Source organism: Blennius ocellaris, assembly GCF_963422515.1.
Source record: "Blennius ocellaris genome assembly, chromosome: 15".
NCBI lineage: Eukaryota > Metazoa > Chordata > Actinopteri > Blenniiformes > Blenniidae > Blennius > Blennius ocellaris.
The window spans coordinates 10,222,047-10,243,096 of NC_137664.1; the positions used below are offsets into that span (position 1 = coordinate 10,222,047).

Here is a 21,050-nt window from a genome sequence, read left to right on the forward strand (position 1 = left end):
GTGTGTGTGTGTGTGTGTGTGTGTGTGTGTGTGTGTGTGTCACTGTTTGACTTGTGATTCACCTTACTGTAAACAGCTTCAGCCAGCCCACGTAGGAAGCAGTTTAGAGGTTTAGACAGATGAATAAAAATGCAATGAATCAATGGCCAAGGGGAAGAGAGAGTTATTTTGATTTACGACAAGAATAGAAAAAAATAATAACATTTGTTTCATATATGTGTAAAATGTTCATTCTCAATGATTCTTTATTAACTCCTTTCATAGATAGATAGATAGATAGATAGATAGATAGATAGATAGATAGATAGATAGATAGATAGATAGATAGATAGATAGATAGATAGATAGATAGGTAGATAGATAGATAGATAGATAGATAGATAGATAGATAGATAGATAGATAGATAGTTTCAGGGTTCACCACATCGTTCTTTTAATATAAAGGTACAGCATTGTTGAGGTATAAATTCCACATTCATTTCTCTCCACACATATTTTCTATTCTTTACTTATTTTATCTATTAGGCATCCAATACGAAGAACAAAAACATGTTTTTTTTCTTCCCTATGCTTAATCAATGTGCTGACATGGAGATGATTTCATCGACAAACATTTAGAAGAAGCAGAACTGCTGATACTCTGGCTCGGCTCTGCTCTCAGTCAGTCTGTGTCACATTGTCTACAACTAATGAATTGGCAGTGCTTCTGGGATAATAGCATATAGTCACAAAGTAGGAATTGTCTGACATTAGATATATTGGAGACAGCAACGGAGAAGGATTACAAAGTAAGCGGTTGGCTATTAGTTTGCGGTCTGCGACTCTTGACGAGCATCGTTGTACTACATCAGTGGAGTCTTCATCTTGACTTTGTCCTCGTTGATTCCTACAAAACGCAAATACCCTGTTGACTCGCCTGTAATGTGAACTTCGGTTTATTGTTTGAAAGTCAGACTCACCACCGTCAAGTGGCCATTCTTGGCCCTGTAAACCGTGGACTCCTGGCCACTCTTGAAGTCAACAAACCCCTCTCTGCCAGGCTGGATATCAAACCGCACACTAAAAGCACACACACACACACACACACACACATAACAGAAACCATTATATCAAACTGTGACTCCTACCAGTTCTTTAGCAAATTAAACATGTGAGCTCCAGACTGTCTGTACCTGCCCTGGACCACATTGATGGAGTTTTGCTTGTTTGCAATGACGCTCAGCTTGGTCAAGGCTTCAAACAGGTACTCACACTGCAGCACCAGGTCCCCCTGAATGAGTAGATATTATCAGGCTTTCAATTCCCTGATATTGTACAATACCTTAGAGATGCATAGAGGCATGGGGCAATATCTGTGTCATGAACCATCATCAATTACACCTGGGAGTATACAATAGCTGGCATATAAAGTGCTTTGAATAAGTCCCTCACCTAACACTGTTGTTTAATGGACACAAGAGACTTAGAAATTAAACAGACAATGGCAGTATTGTCATATTTCTATATGAACAGACACCTATTTCTTAGCATATCTACCTTTTGCTTGATGTCATCGCACAGAACGTGAAAGATCAGAAAGTTGTCACTTAGGTTGCTGACAGATATGCCTAAAAAAAAAAAGCAAGAGTAATCATTGCAACAAATGCGATAAAATATGTCAAAACAACTTAATTTTAAATGTGACGCTACCTTTCAGTGAGCTATAATCTATCCGCTGCTTGATTTTGGCTTCTTCAATCAGGTAGGCGGCTTTCTGGGTGAAGACGAGCTGCCGGACACGCGGCCTGAAACCATTCCGGTCGTACTTCACCACCGGCACACTGTACTGTGGAGGATGGATACAAAGATCACGTGTCAGAAAAATAGATTGAAATTATTTAAAGTAACTTTTTTTTTTTTTTTTAATGGCGATGAGAGTTAACCTTAATGTGCTCATGTTGAAGGATCTGCAGGATCTTGATGTTGATGTCCCCAGGACCTTTATAAAAAGCCAGAAATGTGAACAAGCATGACCACTCTCCCATATGAGGATTATTATAGCTGCTTGTAGATGCAAAATGAAACATACTTTAAACAATTAGGATTTAGGCGCAGATTAATTATTAAATGTTGCTATAATAAGGAAAATAAAATCACCCCCCAAAAAAGTTATATCACCTATTACATAAGCATCAGTACACAAAGGGTCAAGGAAATAATGCTGTCGTCTTACTGATCCTTGTGTCCACAAAAGGTCTGCACACGCTGAAGGGATAGTTCTCTTTTTTTCCTTTAAACATCGAGCTCGTCTGTACTTTGAGCAGGAGCTGGAAACACAAAAATATTATGGAACAAAAAGTGAAATGAAAACAATAGATTTCCTGAATTGCAGTACACAAAAATACCCCGAAGCCAGTGCGAACTTAAAATGTGTTCATTCTCCACGTAGACATTTTACCTGTGCTTTCTTTTGGGGAGTGATTCCTCTGACGTACTTCCGCACCATGTGGCGAATGTAGATCTTCTTTAAGATCTGGGATACCTACAAAAAAAAATCCATAAGTTTTGCCTGTTGCTGGCCTGCGCCCTGCTGCAACCAAGCCTTCAGGAACAAGTTTGAAGAACGAGTTCATCACAGACCTCGCGCATTATAGGAGGCGGCGTGAGCCAACGATCTTTCTCCAAGACCGTTTTGGGAAGGTTGTCCTTCAGCCGTGTCAGGTAGTTTTGCCTCACATAGGCCAGATACTCGCTGTTATCGACACAGGCAGGCTCATGTCGAGTCATGAAACCTTTGATGAACCTGGGGGGAAAAAAAAAAAAAAAAAGAGCAGTTCATCACGTACATCTCATTCAAACGATGAAGCGTTGTCTCTTTGCTTTAACTTACTTCTTGATGACCTTGACAGCCCATGCCCTCCTCTCACGCTCCTTCCTTGCCATCAAACCTCTCCAGCAGTTCTCAATCTTTGTGGCTAATAAAAACAACAGTGAAAAAAATGCAATAATGAATGCATTTAGGCAGACGATTTACACAGAGGATTCAAAAAGATGTCACCATGTCATCACTCACCGGCCTCTCTCTGCTTCAGGTAGTCTTCTTTCACTCTGTAGCCTTTATACTTGGCCTGAATCCTTGTTGCTACAACAAAGTAGAAAAAAAAAAAGGAAAAAAAAAAAGTGGAAAAATTACTCAAAATACTAAAAATTACTCACTTCAAATTACTATCATGATCAGCAGCCATTTTTTTTCTACTAAATTCTGGATTTATTTTACTTGCATTATTAACATTTATTCAAAGTCAAAGATCTGACCGAAGTCAACATAAACTGACAAAAACTGACTGAAATATATATAGCTGACAGAAACCAACTGAAGAAATGTCAGATTTTACACACAAAAAAAAAAAAACCCACCAAGAGCATTTAAATGTACCAAAAAGATGTTTGTCTATTAGAAAGGCTGTGTAGCTGTTTCAAAACAAGTATTTCACCTTCATATTTCAAGATTTATTTTTAAAAGATGATACTAAATTTGATGGTTGCATCACAAGCTGAAAGTTTCTCCTCATATATGTAGCTATCTTTTGTGAAGTCAACATACTTGTCAAAGTTTATCCAAACACTGTAAGATAATTTTCTGCCATAACTCACCAAGCTGATGTTTGCAGACCTGCAATGTATCTTCTGTTGCAAACAAAGTTCTGGGGTGACGGATGAAAATTTTGGTTCTGGAATTTTTTTTTTTTTAAGGACGAAAAACAAATGAATGGATAAATGGAATTTCCATCCATGAGAACATCACTCCAGAAACATCTGTTCACATCGGACTTACCTGCCCATCTTGTACTCGTCAGATTTATAGCCCAGGTGTTTGACCAGGCATCGAACGCCTTCTGCTGCGGTGCCCTTCCAGTTGGGCCAGGTGTCCGGACACAGAGGTTTATACCTGAACCCGGGAAAAAGTCCAATCAAAGCTCTGCTAAATTTAGCATCGTGAAATAGAACAAAGGGTGAAAGGTAGCAGTGCACAGCCACCTCTGGAGGAAGATCTCATATTTGCGGCGGTAAGCAAAACCGGCACGTCGGACCCTCAGGTGCTCCATGAGTCCCAGGTACTTCACCTGATGTCTCACCAGCACGTCGTCAAAGTGGGCTGTAGGAGGCACCGTGAGGTCAGGGCTCAGACCGTGATGTAATGAATAAACATAAGAGGATACAGCACGAACTCTGAAACTGGCAGCCTTCGGGGGGGGGTCTTACCGGAATGTTTGGCTTCATTGGGTTTAATGCAGCGGACGTACCACGGCTCTTTGGACATCAGGATCTCTGTCAAACCCACCAGGCTGCTCTTAAACTGAGTGACCACCTGACAATCAGGGAAATGGCAGTTATAGATGTAGTGTATGGTGGGTAATCTGGGATTAATATGACTTTTTAACTGTTTCTTACGGTTTCAGGTCTCTTCTTGGTATCCGGTTCACTGTAAGGGAAACAATGTTTGATGATGGCGTTCTTGGATTGCCGCATGACCTTAAGGAAAGGATAAAGACAATGAGCAACAGACGTGGGAAAATGTAGGATATGCATTCATTCAATTCCTTTCCAAAGAACCTAATTGCATTATTAAGTTGAGTGGACAAATTTACCTCTTTCCCATATCGATACAGGAGATCATTGTTTTTATCCAAAAATCCTAAAAGTGAAAAGGACGATTAAGAAGCTTCAGGGATTAGATTGTAGTCTACTAGAAAACAGCATTTCCCAAGTAATAAAGCACACTCTTGCTCAGGTTAGTTTTAACTATTAAAGTTATATAAAGGGTAATTAGAAAGTGTATGACTTTTTGCATTTGGCTGATGTTCACTTGGCTTAATGACAAAGTAGTGTTTTATGTTACCAACAACGCAGTAGGTGACCTCTCCAGCGTAGTGCAGGAGCCGAAAGTCTCCTCGTTCCAGTGTTTTCCTTGTCTTTTGGTTTGCAAGTTTATGTCTGCAGAAAAAGGCACATTAGCATTAATTATTTTTGCTTGTTACCATCAAAGGATAAGATGCTCCGATTGCTGTAATTCATTCTTTTGAGCAGCTAATATAAATAATAGTTTCCTGTCAAGTCAAAGTGAAAACATACGAGACAAAATGAGGGTGACCACCAATCTTTTCTTCCATCTTTTCCAAGAAAGTGAGGTCTGTGGCCTCTCCAGGACGTAGACATTCTTCATCCTATCCGCAAAGAGAATAAAATATACAGGCATATTTTAGTTTTGCCATCGAGCTGCATCGCAATGGTCCCTCATTTTCATCTTTACCAGGAGAGAGATGATTCCTTTGAATTTCACCTCCACAAGGTCACAGATTATCTTGTTGTTGAAATATGGCACGGGTTCCCACTGTGTAAAAAATATGTCAACAAATTCCATAGGGGTTTTTTTTGCACACTTTAAATCCATGTTGTTGTTTTTTCATTAATTTCTATGCAAGCTCCAGGTTTCTAGATATGTTGACGACTCGTATTCTTACTTCGATTCCTTCCACCTCGTACTCCTCCTGCTCTGATTTGAGGGTCAGCTGGATGAAAAGCTGCTGCAGTTTCTCATTGCAGTAGTTGATACAAAACTGTTCAAAGCTTTAAAAGAAAAAGGTTTCGTTATATAACTCTTGATTTCAAACTTTTACTGCTGTTTATTCAGTCCATCTGTGCACACTCACCTGTTCACATTGAAAACCTCAAACCCGTAGATGTCCAAAAGACCAATCACTGTTTTCCTTGAGGAATCCTACACATGACACGCACAGTTCTAAGTCATTTCTATTGTGTACTAATTTCTTGGAGAAATTTGCAGTAAGCGTTAACCCCGAGCACCATTTAGAAAATGACATTGCTGAGCTGCTTACCTTTTTCTCTAACGACTCGTTGACCTTGTTGACAAGCCAGTCGAAGGTTCGGCCATAGATGGCTTTGGCAAGGGCATCCCTGGCGTATACTGCATGGTCCACAGAGAAGGGACTGAAAACCTTTGACGTGAGAGCGATAGCAAAATTCTCATTGCAAATCATGATTACGAACAACTTAAGCTGATTTTCAAACTTTGAAAATGAAATCACCTCCTCCGTTTTGGCTTCAATCTTCCTGTGGGTTAAGCCATGTTGTAGCACCTGATTGGGAATTCCCAACAACTGCAATGTGAAGGCAAAGGAACAGATGTGACATGAATAAAAGGTAGCCTGCCGAGAGACAAAAGGTTTGTATTTGCGTATTTACCTTTGACACCCAATGCATCTCCTGGTTATGGTTGAGAGTGGCGTATCCTCGAGCATCTGCATCAAACTTGATATTTCCCATGTGGACGACACTGGCAATAATTCCAAACAGGTGCTGCAGAGAGAAAAAAAAGATAATAAATTACCAGAAAAGACATGCACAATTCTAAGTAAATTATGTTTGTAGAGATGTACAGTGCGACTTCACCTCAATATCACTCTCACTGAACTCTATGACAGAAAGGGCTCTCCGCACAGTCTTCCAGTCACTTTTATCATTGATGGAGCTAACTTTGGCACAATCTCCCTGCAAAAACATCCCCAAACACATCAAATCTGAGATTTGGAAGGTTTTTTCATACACCAGATAAATGGGATATCTTTTCCACCTGACCTGCACCAGGTAACTGTAGTGCTTGCAGTTTCTCTCTAAGCCGAGCCACCGGAGCAGATCCTCCTCTCCTCCTTCCACCAGCTGGTAGAAAATATGAAAGTTTCTCTCCCCGTGGTTCTGGTGGACCACTCGGGATTTTTCCAGCAAGTAACTGAGAATGTGGCCACCGACAGCACCGCCCTGGAATAAAAAGGTGGTTCTTTACATTCTACATATGCCATGTTTTCTTTTCCACTTCCCTGTGAAGTGAAAAGGTAATTCTACTGTGATAGTCTACCTGGTGGTCAAACTGGATATCCATGTATTTCCCAAACCGGCTGGAGTTGTCATTCCTCAGGGTTTTGGCATTTCCAAACGCCTGGAAAGTATAAAGGGCAGAAACATGCCTGATTGTCAATAGATTGTCTTTCGTGCTTTACACCGCAGAAACGTTGAAAAAACGTGTTTGTGTCACTGACTTCAAGCACTGGGTTAGAGAGAAGCAATCTGTCTCGAACGTTGTTCAGGAGTTTTGTACTTGGACAGCTGACGGCATAAAACTGGAGGATTTTCTTGGAAGCTTCCGTCTTTCCAGACCCGCTCTCGCCTGAGATCAGGATGAAGTGGTTGTTGAACTCAGACTGCATGGTTCGAAAGACATTGTCAGCCAACGCATAACTGAAAGTAGAGTGACAGAATAAAATAAGATCAATATTTGTGGTGTTTTTTAATGTGATGAGGTTTCATTTCATTCAAACTTGAATATCGCCACAAAATCTACCCATTATTAGCTAAATGCAACAAGTTATTACGTCATTGAAAAGGAAAGTGTCTTTTGCAGGTTTTGTGCAGTTTGCTTATCATAAATAGATATAGTGGCTGAGATAGTCATCATATTAATTTTTTCCAATCATGGTTGTAAAATATGCATTCCATTATTAGCAAGTTGTTTAGTTATTGGTCATTAATGATCTGTTTTATTCAACAACTGACACAGTGGGTTTGCTTTAATAAAAATGACTGTCTGCACACACGCTTTCAAAACTACAGAAAGAAAATCTTACATGTGAGGTGGCAGCTCAAAGAAGTTAACGCCCATGTAGGTATCCATTTGCTTCTTACTGTAGATGTCTAAGTCTTTATATGGGTTGACTGACACCAAGAGAGTCCCAATGTAGGTCTGTGGAAAAAGACAAGCAAAGAAACAAATAGTCTTCAACTCTTGCACATTCAATAATGCTAATGTCATTCTGATATCCAGCAATGTGCTTTCCCTGTGTTATTGTACTGATGAATTATTGTGTTCCATATCAAAAGTGATAAGTTGAGATAATGACCTGTCATAACCGGATGAACAGCAGGGACTTTTAAAGTGCTCCCTCTGCAAATAATAAGTCTCGTAGTTGCTGGTTCAGCAACACAAGGTGCCAGATTCAGCAGAAGGCCGTGCAGTGTTGGGACAGTATCGAGGTGAAGGTTGAGGACATAGCGTTTAATTAGAGCAAGCGAAAGAGTTAGGCTATCCAAAATGACACCACTCAGGAAAGACTCACATAAATGAGATTCTCGTGGAAGCGTTTCCTAAGGTTGTCCAGGAAGGCGCTCTCGCTTGTGTAGGCGTCCAGGAGAACAAAGTCCTGGATGCCCACGCGGTCCCTCGCTGTCAGTGAGGCCTCCATGTTCCTCAGGATCCGGTTACACCTCTCCTCCAGACTCTGTGTCCAAGCAGGAACACATGAGCGATATTACACAAAAACAACAGACCTTATCTGCAGATAACACGTTATTTTAAGCTCAGGTTTTATTCATTGTGTCACTTGTTGTTTCCTTTGCGTTTCCACAAAAAAAAAAAAAAGTTATCTTTTTGTGCAGGCTGTCAATATCACTGTAAACACATACATGGAGCTGCACACAATCCGGAGCAACCTCGGGTGTATTCTATATTTCAATGTACATTTCCTCCCTCATTATCATTTTATCTGTGACTTCCAGTCAGAGCTGTTTGTGACCTTGGCTTCATCCTCACCAGTATCTAAAATTTCTGACATTCGTCAAAAAAGCATCAGCATTGTTCAGGACAAAATGAAATACTTTTTTGCCCCCCCAAAAAGTCGTTCACAACTCACTCAATCAGTTTGAAAAATACCCGGTACAAACATAAACTTCAGAGGTAGCCGTATACAGTTAATGAATATGCCTTAAATGTTATCACGCTTTATTCTAATTTGCCTTAAAATCTGCATTTTATCCATTACATTTTGTCTATTGAAATTTGCACAATCTCGCTTTAACTATTGTATTCTTAAGTAACTTAAGTTAATCGTGTCAAACCATTTTTTTTATGTTTTAAATCTAATGATGTGATGTGTGCTGCAGACCTCTTGCCCAGCTCACCTTTGTAAAAAAAAAAAAAAGCTCATGATCTCAATAGGTTTTATTTTCGTGGTTAAATAAAGGAGAGGGGGAAAAAATGATATGCATAACCAAAGCACATGTTGTGAAATTTGACACACAACTAAACGTGTGCAGGTAAAATATTCAGCAATGCCATGCACTTTAATTATAGCACCATGAAAGAGCCATGCCATATTACACTTCAGTAGTTTGGCTCTCGTCACTGCCAAGCTGACCTGTCAGCAAGTCACAGTAAATGACACTGACAGCTCATTCTCCAGCGAAACAGGCAGTTGATCTACTGACCCAGAGAAAGTCCACAGCAGAGTGAAAGTAATAATATTTACAGTAACACAAATTGTGGAAATCAAATCCGGACAAATAAAGATATATACACCGAGTAGAATCTATAAGAAGTCACATACCCCCGAAAAGTCCTTGGCGTGTGAGTGTGTCCCAGTATCTTTTCTGCAGGGAACTGAACATCTGGTTTTATTGAAGGGAACAGAGGAAACGCTGATGGATTACAGCCTCTGTTTCCTTCAATAGGAAACCATTAATAATGTAGTGAGTGTGCAACAAAAGAAACAAATCTGTTTCTAAATATGTATCTGTGTGTGCTTGCATGCATGCGCGCACGTGTTTGAGGAGTGATTTTATTTCCAATGATCGGATCTGTAAAGTAAGTGTTTGACACAAGCAAAGCCAAACAGTTGTTGGAACTGTCGCGTCTCTTATTGAATCCTCTAAATGCTCTTAAGCTCATTTGATTGACTTTGCATCTTCAGCAGTCACAGTGGCAAACACTCGGGGGTCTGAAACCGGGTTTGTAGCTTCTCCCTGTTTTTGCGTGAAAAAGAAACAACAGAGGAGGTCAGGAGCTCCACCGGTGCGACGGACACCTGTTGAAGGTCGGGTTTCTCTAGACACCTGGAGGCCCTTAAATGTGTGTTGCCCTGGGTGATGTGTGGTGTCAGTCAGTGGCCCACGAGGAGTGCTATCTCTTTCAGGAGCCTAACTGCCACTTTGTGGCTGCGTAACAAGATCCTGCACCGTACTGGAAAGCCAGGTACAATGAAGCGCCCTCTCAGGTGATGGTCTCCAGCTCAAATGAACTTTCCTGTTTAAATTTGGAGTTTACTGTACTGGCTCATTCATATTCATACGCATCTGTGTTTTTGGTAACACTGGTGCAGAGGATTGTTTTACGATTTTGAAACAGATAAACCTCTCCCATTACCTTGTGTTTCTTTTGATTTCACACAATAGTTGTTCCTGTTTTTTTGTGATGTAATTGTTTGGTAGAGGCAAACTTCTTTTTTGATTGCACAAAATGTCTTTGTTGTGCATCAGACTAAATATCAAAGCAAATTCCTTGCAGGTAAATGTATGTTGTTTAAAACTTTTGTGAGGTGACCTTGAGTGATGTGAAATAAAATGTATTATTATTATGATTATTCAATTAAAAATCATCAGCATTTACCACACCAGGAGGTTTTATTGAAAGCTTTTGATGACATTTTATTTTTCAGATCATGTCCCTGCTCAAAACATTTAAAGTAATACATATTTATTCATAATTTAGTTTATGAAAGGAACTGTTGTTCGAGAGCCGAGACAGTTGTTTGAGGAGTAGAAAGACATTTCTTTTTTACGTCTTCTCTGCTTATTAAGTTTAATCATAACATATGATCAGAAAATAAACTTTATTGGCGGAATTTTCTATGACACAGTCACACAGTACAGAAAGTAATAATGTTATGGTTAACAGGGATATGTTGTGTAATATACAGCCTTTAATCAATTTTCCATTTTCGCCAGCCATTTAACCAACACATGAGTCATCTGTAACCATAAAAACACTCCTGTGAACTCTAACTTAGAGTTCACCGGAGTAAGGATTTCCACACGTAATGCATTCCCTAATTATCACAGTTAACTTTTTAACTCTGACCCTGACTTTGTACCCAATCATTACCTAAACCCATGCATACATGTGTTGCTTTTATGCCTTACTGGGACTATCCGTTAGCTCTATTCATTCAAGGAGACTTACTCTAAACCAAATCCTTAACACAGTCTGAGCCCAAATCATGATTTCTCATAAACATGTATTGATTTCCTCATGGGACCTTCATTTTGTCACCACTGTTACGTTAGTCCTCTTGGTGTGTTGAAGTGCAGTCAAGTGTAGATAGAGGGAAATGCATGCAGCCATGTGTGCACACTGATATCTTCCACTTCCTTGGCCCTGACCTTAGCCTAAACACTAGTCATCTTGAATGCCTGTTACTAACCCTAACCTTTGCCACATCTAGAGTTGACAAGTGTGCTGTTTTCAACGCTCGTTTTGAAGTGTGATAAAGAGGAAAATACAAGACCTCTCACAGTCTCACACACACACACACAGTGTCATTTCAGTGTCACTTGTCTTACTGTGGCACTTTTTGGAGATTTGCCCTAACCACTTCCACTTCTTGTCTAAACAAGGGCTACACTAACCTCAAAGATGCTCCTCACCCTTCAAGGTAATAATTTATGTTCTCACAACATGAATAATACAGAAACAACACTCACTCTCCCAAGACAACGTTAATGAGAGGTGATAGATTGAAACAAAATGGAATACAGTGATGGACTTTTGTGGTTCCATCACAATAAACAGCATTGTGACAACACAGTTGTAAGATACACATATTGTAGCTGTTGATCACTGATGCTTTAGAAGTCCTGCTTTACAAGCAATGTTACATAAGTGTGCAATACTTTACACCAAACCACTTTCTTGTAGTGAAACTGACAGCAAATTTTACTAAAATATTGATGAAGATGCTACAAAATGTATTGTAGCTGAAGCAAAGCTGCTGATGAGTCCACATTCAGCCTCTTTGTTCATGGGATTTACCTCCTTCACCTCCAAGACCATGTGTGTCATGGTTGAGTCCGTCTTTTGTGATGGACCTGATGAATCCGAGTCAGTCTGAACTTCAGTCCACAGACGCCAAAACTCTGGCAGACGCAGCCTCGAGACAGTAGCTTTAGTAACCGAGGAGTTTTTCCATTGTGGATCCTTTTCAAGTCAACATTAATGTATTTGCCCCTCTGATGCCCATCGGTCCTGGATTCAGATATTGGCTTTGAACAGGTTTCGGAGCTACAGTGTGGGACGGTGAGGCTTAAGAGAAGGAGGAGGAGGAGGAGGAGGAGGAGGAGGACGGAGGAGGGTGGTGGTGGCACAGCCGCTTCCTGTCGGGCAGGCGTTCTTGCATCGTAGGTAATGAGGCAGATACCTGGCCATGGAAGCAGCAAGCTGCTTAAACATTCATGGAGCCCCGAGTGTTGAACGGCAACACTGTGTGTTTAAGGAAGTATGTGTGTGTGTGTGTGTGTGTGTGTGTGTGTGTGTGTGTGTGTGTGTGTGTGTGTGTGTGTGTGTGTGTGTGTGTGTGTCTGTGTGTGTGTGTGTGTGTGTGTGTGTGTGTGTGTGTGTGTGTGTGTGTGTGTGTGTGTGTGTGTGTGTGTGTAATACAAGGATGTGGTAACTCTATCTATGCAGAGACCTCCTTGTCACCCTCCTCCCCACAAAATTACAGCACAGGTATTCGATTACTGATCTTTGATTAGGCAGATGCATTTCAAACTAATTACCTGCTGCTTATGAGGCCCACAAATGATCAGACCAGTTTGGTATTGAACTGTTGAAGCGTCTGTCACATACAGCTGTCAAATTTGTGAATGATTTTTACAGCTTGAAGCCATATTCATGACAGAGAAGATTTTTTTTTTAGATCCAAATGTAAAAGTGTGGATGAGATTCAAAATTACTTCTCTGAGACTCTGTGTGGCAAATCCAGCATGTAAGTCCATGAATGTTTTTCATTCATGGGATTACATTCAAATCATGTTATAACACAGCAGGGTTTATTTAACAGTTATTGTCATTTCTAGCAGCTGCTAATTGATTATGTTAACTGCCCCAACTTTTATAGATTATGATCTTACGTAGTTTAATTGCAAGTCAATGTGACAGAAACAAATGATGGGATTAACTGATGAAAAAAAAAAAAAAAATCTGATAACAGTGTCCAGTGTCACTGAAATAGACTGTGTCAATCACTCCATTTGCTTTGTCTTTGAGTTGGTTGAGTTGTGACAGGCCTGCAGGAAACGAAATGTTGCCCTCTCATTCCATCTGTTTAAAGTTTAACATTGCTTCCTGTCAGCATCAACAAGGGCATCTTACATTACTTCCTTGAGACTGGCCAAAACAAGGACTGACACAAGAGAGCATGTTGGAAAAATGGTCATTAACATAATGTAATCCATTATGCAGATCAGGAAGGATTCCCAGAATCCAAATTGGAATTTGAAGAGATGCATTAACTCAGAATAAGCATCCAATAAACACACAAACATACAATGCCAGCTTGTCCACTGGATTTGGCTGATGGCATATTTAAAGAATTTCCTCAATAGATGGATGATGTTGTATCTCTTCCAACTTTCACATATATTTGGATAACCTGTTGTACTCTGATGACTAATGCATGATGTTCTGGAAAATTTAAAGATTAAACCTGCTCAATATATGATAGGACACAATAAACTCCTAATTCTAACAATAGCAGAGGAGTTTACAGTTTGAATTTTGTTTTGTCCATATCTATATCCATACATCTATCATGGACATAATATAAACACAAACATGCAAACTCACCACTCCAGGCTTAAAAGCACAGATTCCACACAAAAGATATTCTCACAGTAAAGTAAGAACGCAAACCAGTACAGCACTATGTCCACATATCTCTATCAACCACCAAAAATGTTTTTCACTCAGACGTCTATCACTTCTCAAATGCAAAAGGCTTTGAAATAAATTACAAAGTAATATTGCTTGTAAATAATGATCATTTCATTTAATATAGAGCGATGAGTTGAATTCACAGTACATAACGATAACAAATAACAACATCGCAAACTGTCTCATTTCAATTTTGCATTCATTTTATGTACCTCTCCAACAATAAGGGTTGAGATTCGTGTCTCAAGTACATTATTGCATCTAAACCCTGATGAATAGACTATGTCACCCGATGTCCTCGATCCACTGTTTGTTCAAATAAATATTCACAAGCTCAATTAGTCCCAAACAACTAAACCTTCAACTAATTCCTTATTCATGTGAGCAAACAGATTGCTGTCAGCAGCAGAAGACTCTGAAGGATAAAATGAACTGTGAGGATTGGAAAGTACACAGTAACTGAAATAACAGCACCAGGAGCTGTTTTAGAGATTTTAACAAGCAATCAATCCAGTATACAAGTTGTATCTTACCGCTTTCACTGAAAGCACGGCAGCAGGATTAAACAAACCTCCTCCAAATTGCAATATTTTCTCACACAGATATCAAATCTTACCTTTGAGTCCATGTTGGGTTTGTTTATGCTAAAGCTCTGCTGACGGTCTGTTCTGAAGGAGCCTGTCCAAGCAATGAATGCCGGGACAGGGGGATGCACTATATATTCTAAGTTCATTATATTTATGACTGTCTCACAATGCAGCAGCCTCAGCATGTCCTCACAACGTCCTACTTCTATGCACCTATAATTTATTATTTTTTTAATCATACTTTATTAATTTCTTCACACTGACCCAACCTATTTCTGGGATGCAGAGGTGAGGCCTGATGGGGGTCAAGGGTGTTTGCTTAGAGAACAATAGAGGTGTCGACCTCCAGGCCACCACTGCCCCAAACCAGGTTTCAGGTTGGCCTTTTTCACTTTGAGGGCCAGAGACAACCGAATGAGTCAAACACTCCCAGCAAATTAATGTGAGAATACGTCCTTACTCTCAACTGAATCATTATTCAAGTGTAGTCAATGTAATTCTTCTGGTGTAAAGTCTCATAAACTCACTATGAACTTGAACGATAGAGCACTTTGTGGAGTAAATGCATTTTTTTTTTTTTTTTAGATTGTTCATTCTTAGGGCTTTATTCATGATTTTAAAAAAAACACTACTTTTAGGTCATTAATACAAAGAATGTATGAAATCACCAACATCATTTCCCCCTTTTGACTGAGTGGCACCAGAAATAGCAAGAGGATGAGAGCACAACCTGCTGTCAGCCACAGGTTATGACAGATACTTCTTCTGCTAATTGTAGGTCCAGAATCATCGTATAACATTTAACAAAATATTTTTTTTAAATGAAAGGGGGGGAACACAAACAACATATGTTTTACATACGCAATCTGTACAAGAATAGTTATCAAAGTTATCAGAATCTGTTTATATCTGAATAGCTTATTTGTAAACAATGATTAAAAAGTGTCCTTTAAAAAAAAAACAATGTTTCTTCATGTTCACTCCTCAAACGTTGTGACTTTGAAGATGACATGACTGAGTTACTATTTTTCTGAAATATTATCTATATATTTGTAGATGTGACATAATCTACCGAGGACTCAGTGAATAAAACCAGCAGACAATAAATGAAATGCTTTCAGTTGTTACTGAAGTTAAACACTAATAATATGTTTATAATATAATAAACAACTAGGCACATTTGTCATTGTAAATAAGTAACTCTTTAGAGCTAATATACTCAAATCAGCAGCATCAATGAAGGTAAAGTTCAACATGTTGAGTGGGAGGATGAGACCAGAAGCCAAACAACTATTTTTTGTGATGTAGTTGATTCTCAAAGACTTGTAGTGGAAAAGAAATTGTATTGCGAGGATCATCCGATTTCTCCAGCTTGTCGTTGACAATTGTTTGACACACGCTAGGGGAGACCCGACTGTTAGAAATGAGTAATAATCACTCCACAACTGTGTGACTCTCATCCTAATTGTGATAAATACTGACTTGTACTGTGCATCTCAGCCAGAGCTCTCAGAGTGTATGTACATTAGCAAATTTGAAAAGGAAAAGAACATGATGAGAAAGAACAAGGAGGAGAACAAAAGCAAACACACACAAAGTCAAACACTTTTTGAACCTCGGGGCCCATATATTGTGATTTTTTTTTTTTTTTACAGGTGTTTGACCTTGGTGTGTCACAATTCTCCTAAAAGCATGCTGCTGGCCCATAATGGTTGCTTACCTTAGAAAAATAAAATGACACAACCACCTCCTCCCATCGTTAGCTTTAGCCCTCCCCTCCCATCAAAACAGGTATGTTCACTTCCTGATTTACAGTTACCGTCAAACCTGTGAATGTGGCTATGACCGCACTCTATCTATGAAATGTACAAGTGGGTTGGATCGGCTAAAGCCTCCTTCAGGCGATGGAAGAGCGCTGAAAAATGGTAAGACAACAAGTCTACTACTTTTCACATTGACCAGACCTCATATGAAATGCTATAAGAGAGCCACATTGAATCAGCGGTGGATGCATGTCTGTGTTCTGTATGTTGGCATTCAGGAGCGAGCAAGAATTTGTGAGTCATGCTGATGAAGATCAGCATACCGACTACGAGATCTGTGCAGTAACTGCAGCCAGAGTGGAGTCAGGTGGTGTCCAGGCTTCACTCAGCTCTGGATCTGATAAGGCTGAAGGTTTGTTCACATGTTTAACCGATCACTTCATGTACATTATTCAACAGGTTTTTCTTAGTCTGCCTTATTAGGATGAAGATACAGGTGGGGGAAAAAAGAGCCAGCCTGAGCTTTATATCAATGTCAGCATCTGTTGATTTCTTGTGATTTGAGGGCCTGTCCTTGAGAGGTTTGCATGTTCTACCTGTGCATCTGTGCTTTCTTACTCCAAAGCATGAATGTGAGCATGTGTGACTCTGTCTCTCTGACCTGTTCAGAATGTATTCCTATGCTGTGCCTACCAATGATGTCATACTGGTCAATGATTTTATCATTTTAAATGGAATGAAGCCAATAACATGATAACCTGTCCAAAATGTTATAAAATCGTATCCATTAGTCCATAGTATACAGCCGTGATGTTCAATCAAGTGTCTGGATTTTTACTAGAAATACAGAAAGGATAAATATCTACTGGCAGGACATTTTGTCAACAATTACTAAATCTTCAAGTGGATTAAAAAGCTACTTTCATAATGTAATAATGTGTTAAATGATTGTGTGCCAAGTATTGAGAGCATGGAAATAAATTGTTTTCAGAAGCCTGACATTTGTGCTTAAAATATCCCTTTTTAATTGGTCTTATGTGGTATTCTGATGTTCTGAGACACTGACTTTCATAACATAGCCTACAATAAATCATATCTGATTCACTTTTTCAACGTAATCAATATTACATTTTAAAGTACGGCCATTCAAGTCAGTCCCATTATTACCTGATAAGTGACGTTGATGTTTCGCTGACGTGTTTTATAGAAACCTTCACCGTGGATGATGCCGTGGAAGCCTTTGGTTTTGGAAAGTTCCAGTTCAAAATGTATTTTTTCACTGGTCTCTCATTGGTAAGGATCCTAACACAAAGAGAAACAGTGTCTCTGCAATACTCTGATGCTGACCATCTGGCCCATCTCAGACTGCAGATTCCATGGTATTGATGATGCTCAGCATCCTTGGCCCTCAGCTGCACTGTGAATGGAAACTCAACGGCTCTCAGGTGGCACTCATTGCAACGGTAAATAAACTTATGGTTTGTTTGGGGTTTTTTGGCCTATATATTTTATGAGGTGCACTATTTCATCTGCTTTGAGACTTAACTTTTTTTTTCTTTGCCCATCAGGTGGCCTTCATTGGGATGATGATCGGTGCACCAGCATGGGGGTATATTTCTGACAAGTATGGCAGACGAGTGGTGAGTGCCTGACCTAGGTTCTTTAATAATAATAATAATTATTATTATTATTATTATTATTATTATTATTTTATTTTATTTTTATTCTTTTTTAAGGTGCCTTTCAAGACATTCAAGGACACCGTAAAATCATCTTTTAATGTATAATTTCATGATTGTATTTCATTACACTTCATGCTCTTTTTGTAAATGTTTCCATGGTGAATAGGGGCTGGTCATGTCTATGTTTTGGAGTTTCTACTTTAGCCTGCTGACTGCCTTCGCTCCAGTTTACCACTGGGTCTTATTGCTACTGGGCAATATTGGTTTTGGGCTGGGAGGAATTCATCTGTCGTAAGTTAAGTGCTTCTTTCAAGTTCAAGAAGCGACTGTAAATGACTTGCTGAGTGATATCAACAATGTTTTCCAATGCACATCCAACATTACGTCTCTGTTTAGGGTGGGTCTGTTATCGGAGTTCCTCCCATTGAAGTCGAGAGGCATCTGCTTGATGCTGAATGGGGTATTGCAATGACGTTGTCATTATGAAAGACTTTTACCTTTCACAGTTAAATCATCAACTGATTGAGTGCAACCAACACACACTCCTTGTATTTTTGTCCATCAGTTATTCTGGGCTGCTGGTGCTGTGTTGGAAGTCCTCCTGGCCATGTGGATTATGCCCACTCTGGGATGGAGGTGGCTGGTCGCTCTGTCCACAATGACAATGGCAATTTTTCTCATCCTCTGCTTTGTGAGTATGTTTTCATGTAACAAGAGTCCATGTAATGGAAAACAACAGCAGTTGAACTCAACTTGTCTCAACTGTGTGTTACGCAGTGGCTGCCCGAGAGTCCTCGGTTTGACGTGGTCATTGGAAAAAGACAAAGGGCCATTGCCACTTTGACGCGCGTCGCTGAAAACAATAGCAAAACTTTGCCTATGGGGAAACTCCTTGTTCACGATCAGGTGAGCTTGAAAATTAAGTAGAGGGGAAACCATACAAGTGTTTAAAGTATGCTTAAAAACAAACACACCCTTTGTTTTTCTGTTGGCTTGTTTTCACAGTGTACTCATGGACAATTCAAAGACCTTTTCACCCCTCACTACTGGAAGACAACTCTTTTGCTGTGGCTCATAATGTGAGCTGAGAAACACGTTTGACCTTGATCTTGTTTATCTCCTTTTCCTAATTATTCTGGGTTTTAACACAACTTAAGGATCACAGGGTGTCACTTACTTTCAGGTCAAATAAGCAATTGTAAATGTGTTTTTGAAGAACAATCACTCTTATTATATGACTTGTTGATTGACCACTAACTGACCAATTTATTGACTTAAGTTAGTGACTTATTTGTACCAGGTTATGGTCTTGTTTTCTCTAATATGTATATCACATGCAGGCAAACACACCTACATGCACACACGCACTGTGAGTAATTTGTGTTCAATTTGTTATCCAACATTTATATCAGTGTATTGTTATCAGGTATACAAAAAACTTCTGTTATTATGGGCTAATACTGATGACCATGGACCTATTCAAAGCTAGAGACTCATGTGGAGGTATGTATCTGCTTTCTTTAAATGAATCAGACTTTAATAATCAAATCTGTCATAAATTTGATCATTTATTTTAAATACTTTATATCTTACAGCTCACCAAGAGGCGGATGTCAAATTGCATTGTAGTCTTGAGTGTAAATATTTAACATCAGCTGATTATGAAAACCTCTTATGGACGACAATTGCTGAAGTTCCAGGTGAAAAAACATTATAACATTGTGGGTGTGGTGTATAATTGTATATATATGACACATTCACCAAACAATAGATTTAGGAGACTTAATAGAAACACACACACACACACATTCATTATCTATATGTATTTGTTAAGCAGAATATTTCCACCTGATATCAAGAAAAATGCAGTTTTTGATTATCTTAAGATTTTCTCTGAAACTATTTATTGATATAAATCTTTCATACGAATGTGTTAAACCTTTTATATGAGTACCTCAAATGTCATAAAAATGTGTGAAAACAGGTATAAATTACCTGCTGCAAATCTCAGGACCTCCTCGCCTATGCCTGTATTTTTGAAATATATTTGCAAATTCATATTTATTGATCTTCTTTAGAAGAACTACTGGTGCAGGAAAACCATTGGTGAAAATACACTTTTATTGTCGATATCATGCATTTATCTAAAGTCCACATAACAATATACAGTATATCAGTCTATAATAGGTTGCGATTTAAATTCAGTACTTTTATAGCTGTTGAATGCAACTGTTTGCTTTTTTTTTTTTTGTATTTCAGGAATTCTAGGTCTCATTGTGACAATTGACTATATTGGCAGGAAGAAAACCATGGCACTGTGTTTTGTCATGTTTTCATTATGCATTGTGCCGTTATGGACCTGTATTGGGAAGTAAGCCTGTTTTCCATTATTTACATTTGTAAAAAATACCAGTTTCGACAGGCTTGATTTTTACTTTTCTTTCTTTGTCACTCTGTTTGTTTAGGACGGCTGTAACCATCTGTCTCTTCTTTGCCAGAGCCTTCATCACCGGAGGATTTCAAGCTTATTATGTTTACATAGCAGAAGTATGTATGAAATTTCAATGAAATCTTTAAAATCCTCATGTGTCTGACAGAATACGTCCTGCATTTGTATTCAGGCATATCCTACAGAAAATAGATCTCTTGCAATGGGAGCAGCTAATGCAGCCGGGAAGGTGGGTGGCCTTACCACACCCTTTATCGCACAGGTATGCAGATTACTTTTACTCAAGAATATTAATGTTTAAACAAAAATATTTAAAGATAAATTAATGAATTGTAACAAGTTGCAATGTCTAATTCTTTTAATCTGAGACAATAACTGCTACGAAATACAACAAGTACTTGTTTGCATCACATAGTTATAACTTGTCATGATGCAATATAGTGTCTCCACATTAGTTTTCTTGATCCTCGGGTGTTGTTTTGCTTTTAGGTGCTCTTCGGGACTTCAATAAATCTGACCCTGGCAGTGTACTTTGGCTGTTCTCTTCTGGCTGCCCTTGCAAGCTTGATTCTTCCCATTGAGACTTCAGGCAAGCGTCTAGGGGAGACTAAACTCCACTAGGAGGCTGGAAGATGGACGTTCACCAGAACCATTAACTCAGATGTTACAACACGTTCAACCAGGGAGAGATTAACCAAGAATCTTTGAGGGAAAGTGAAGATAATCGACTACTTCCTGGATTATAGTTGCTGTGGC

At 39.1% G+C, this 21,050-nt stretch overlaps 2 protein-coding genes across 2 annotated transcripts; one reads left to right on the forward strand and one right to left on the reverse strand.

Moving 5' to 3' along the window:
* Positions 1–859: 859 nt before the first annotated feature.
* On the reverse strand, positions 860–11,944 carry myo1hb (myosin IHb; the record flags this gene model as incomplete). Its single annotated transcript, XM_080509725.1, has 32 exons — positions 860–886; positions 960–1,059; positions 1,173–1,270; positions 1,537–1,607; positions 1,690–1,825; positions 1,923–1,978; positions 2,213–2,306; positions 2,438–2,521; positions 2,620–2,782; positions 2,870–2,954; positions 3,053–3,121; positions 3,634–3,710; positions 3,815–3,928; positions 4,018–4,135; positions 4,243–4,348; positions 4,432–4,512; positions 4,629–4,675; positions 4,880–4,974; positions 5,113–5,204; positions 5,291–5,371; positions 5,502–5,607; positions 5,691–5,758; positions 5,877–5,996; positions 6,087–6,158; positions 6,244–6,357; positions 6,451–6,549; positions 6,637–6,816; positions 6,914–6,994; positions 7,095–7,293; positions 7,680–7,795; positions 8,169–8,330; positions 11,915–11,944. The coding sequence occupies 32 exons, from the start codon at positions 11,942–11,944 to the stop codon at positions 860–862; spliced, it is 3,141 nt and encodes a 1,046-aa protein (XP_080365851.1).
* A 4,319-nt stretch (positions 11,945–16,263) lies between these two features.
* svopb (SV2 related protein b) lies at positions 16,264–20,915 on the forward strand (the record flags this gene model as incomplete). The annotated part of the gene is made up of 8 exons (XM_080509901.1): positions 16,264–16,325; positions 16,442–16,575; positions 17,371–17,456; positions 17,528–17,626; positions 17,732–17,803; positions 18,411–18,536; positions 18,623–18,751; positions 20,784–20,915. The coding sequence occupies 8 exons, from the start codon at positions 16,264–16,266 to the stop codon at positions 20,913–20,915; spliced, it is 840 nt and encodes a 279-aa protein (XP_080366027.1).
* Between the last annotated feature and the right edge of the window lie 135 nt (positions 20,916–21,050).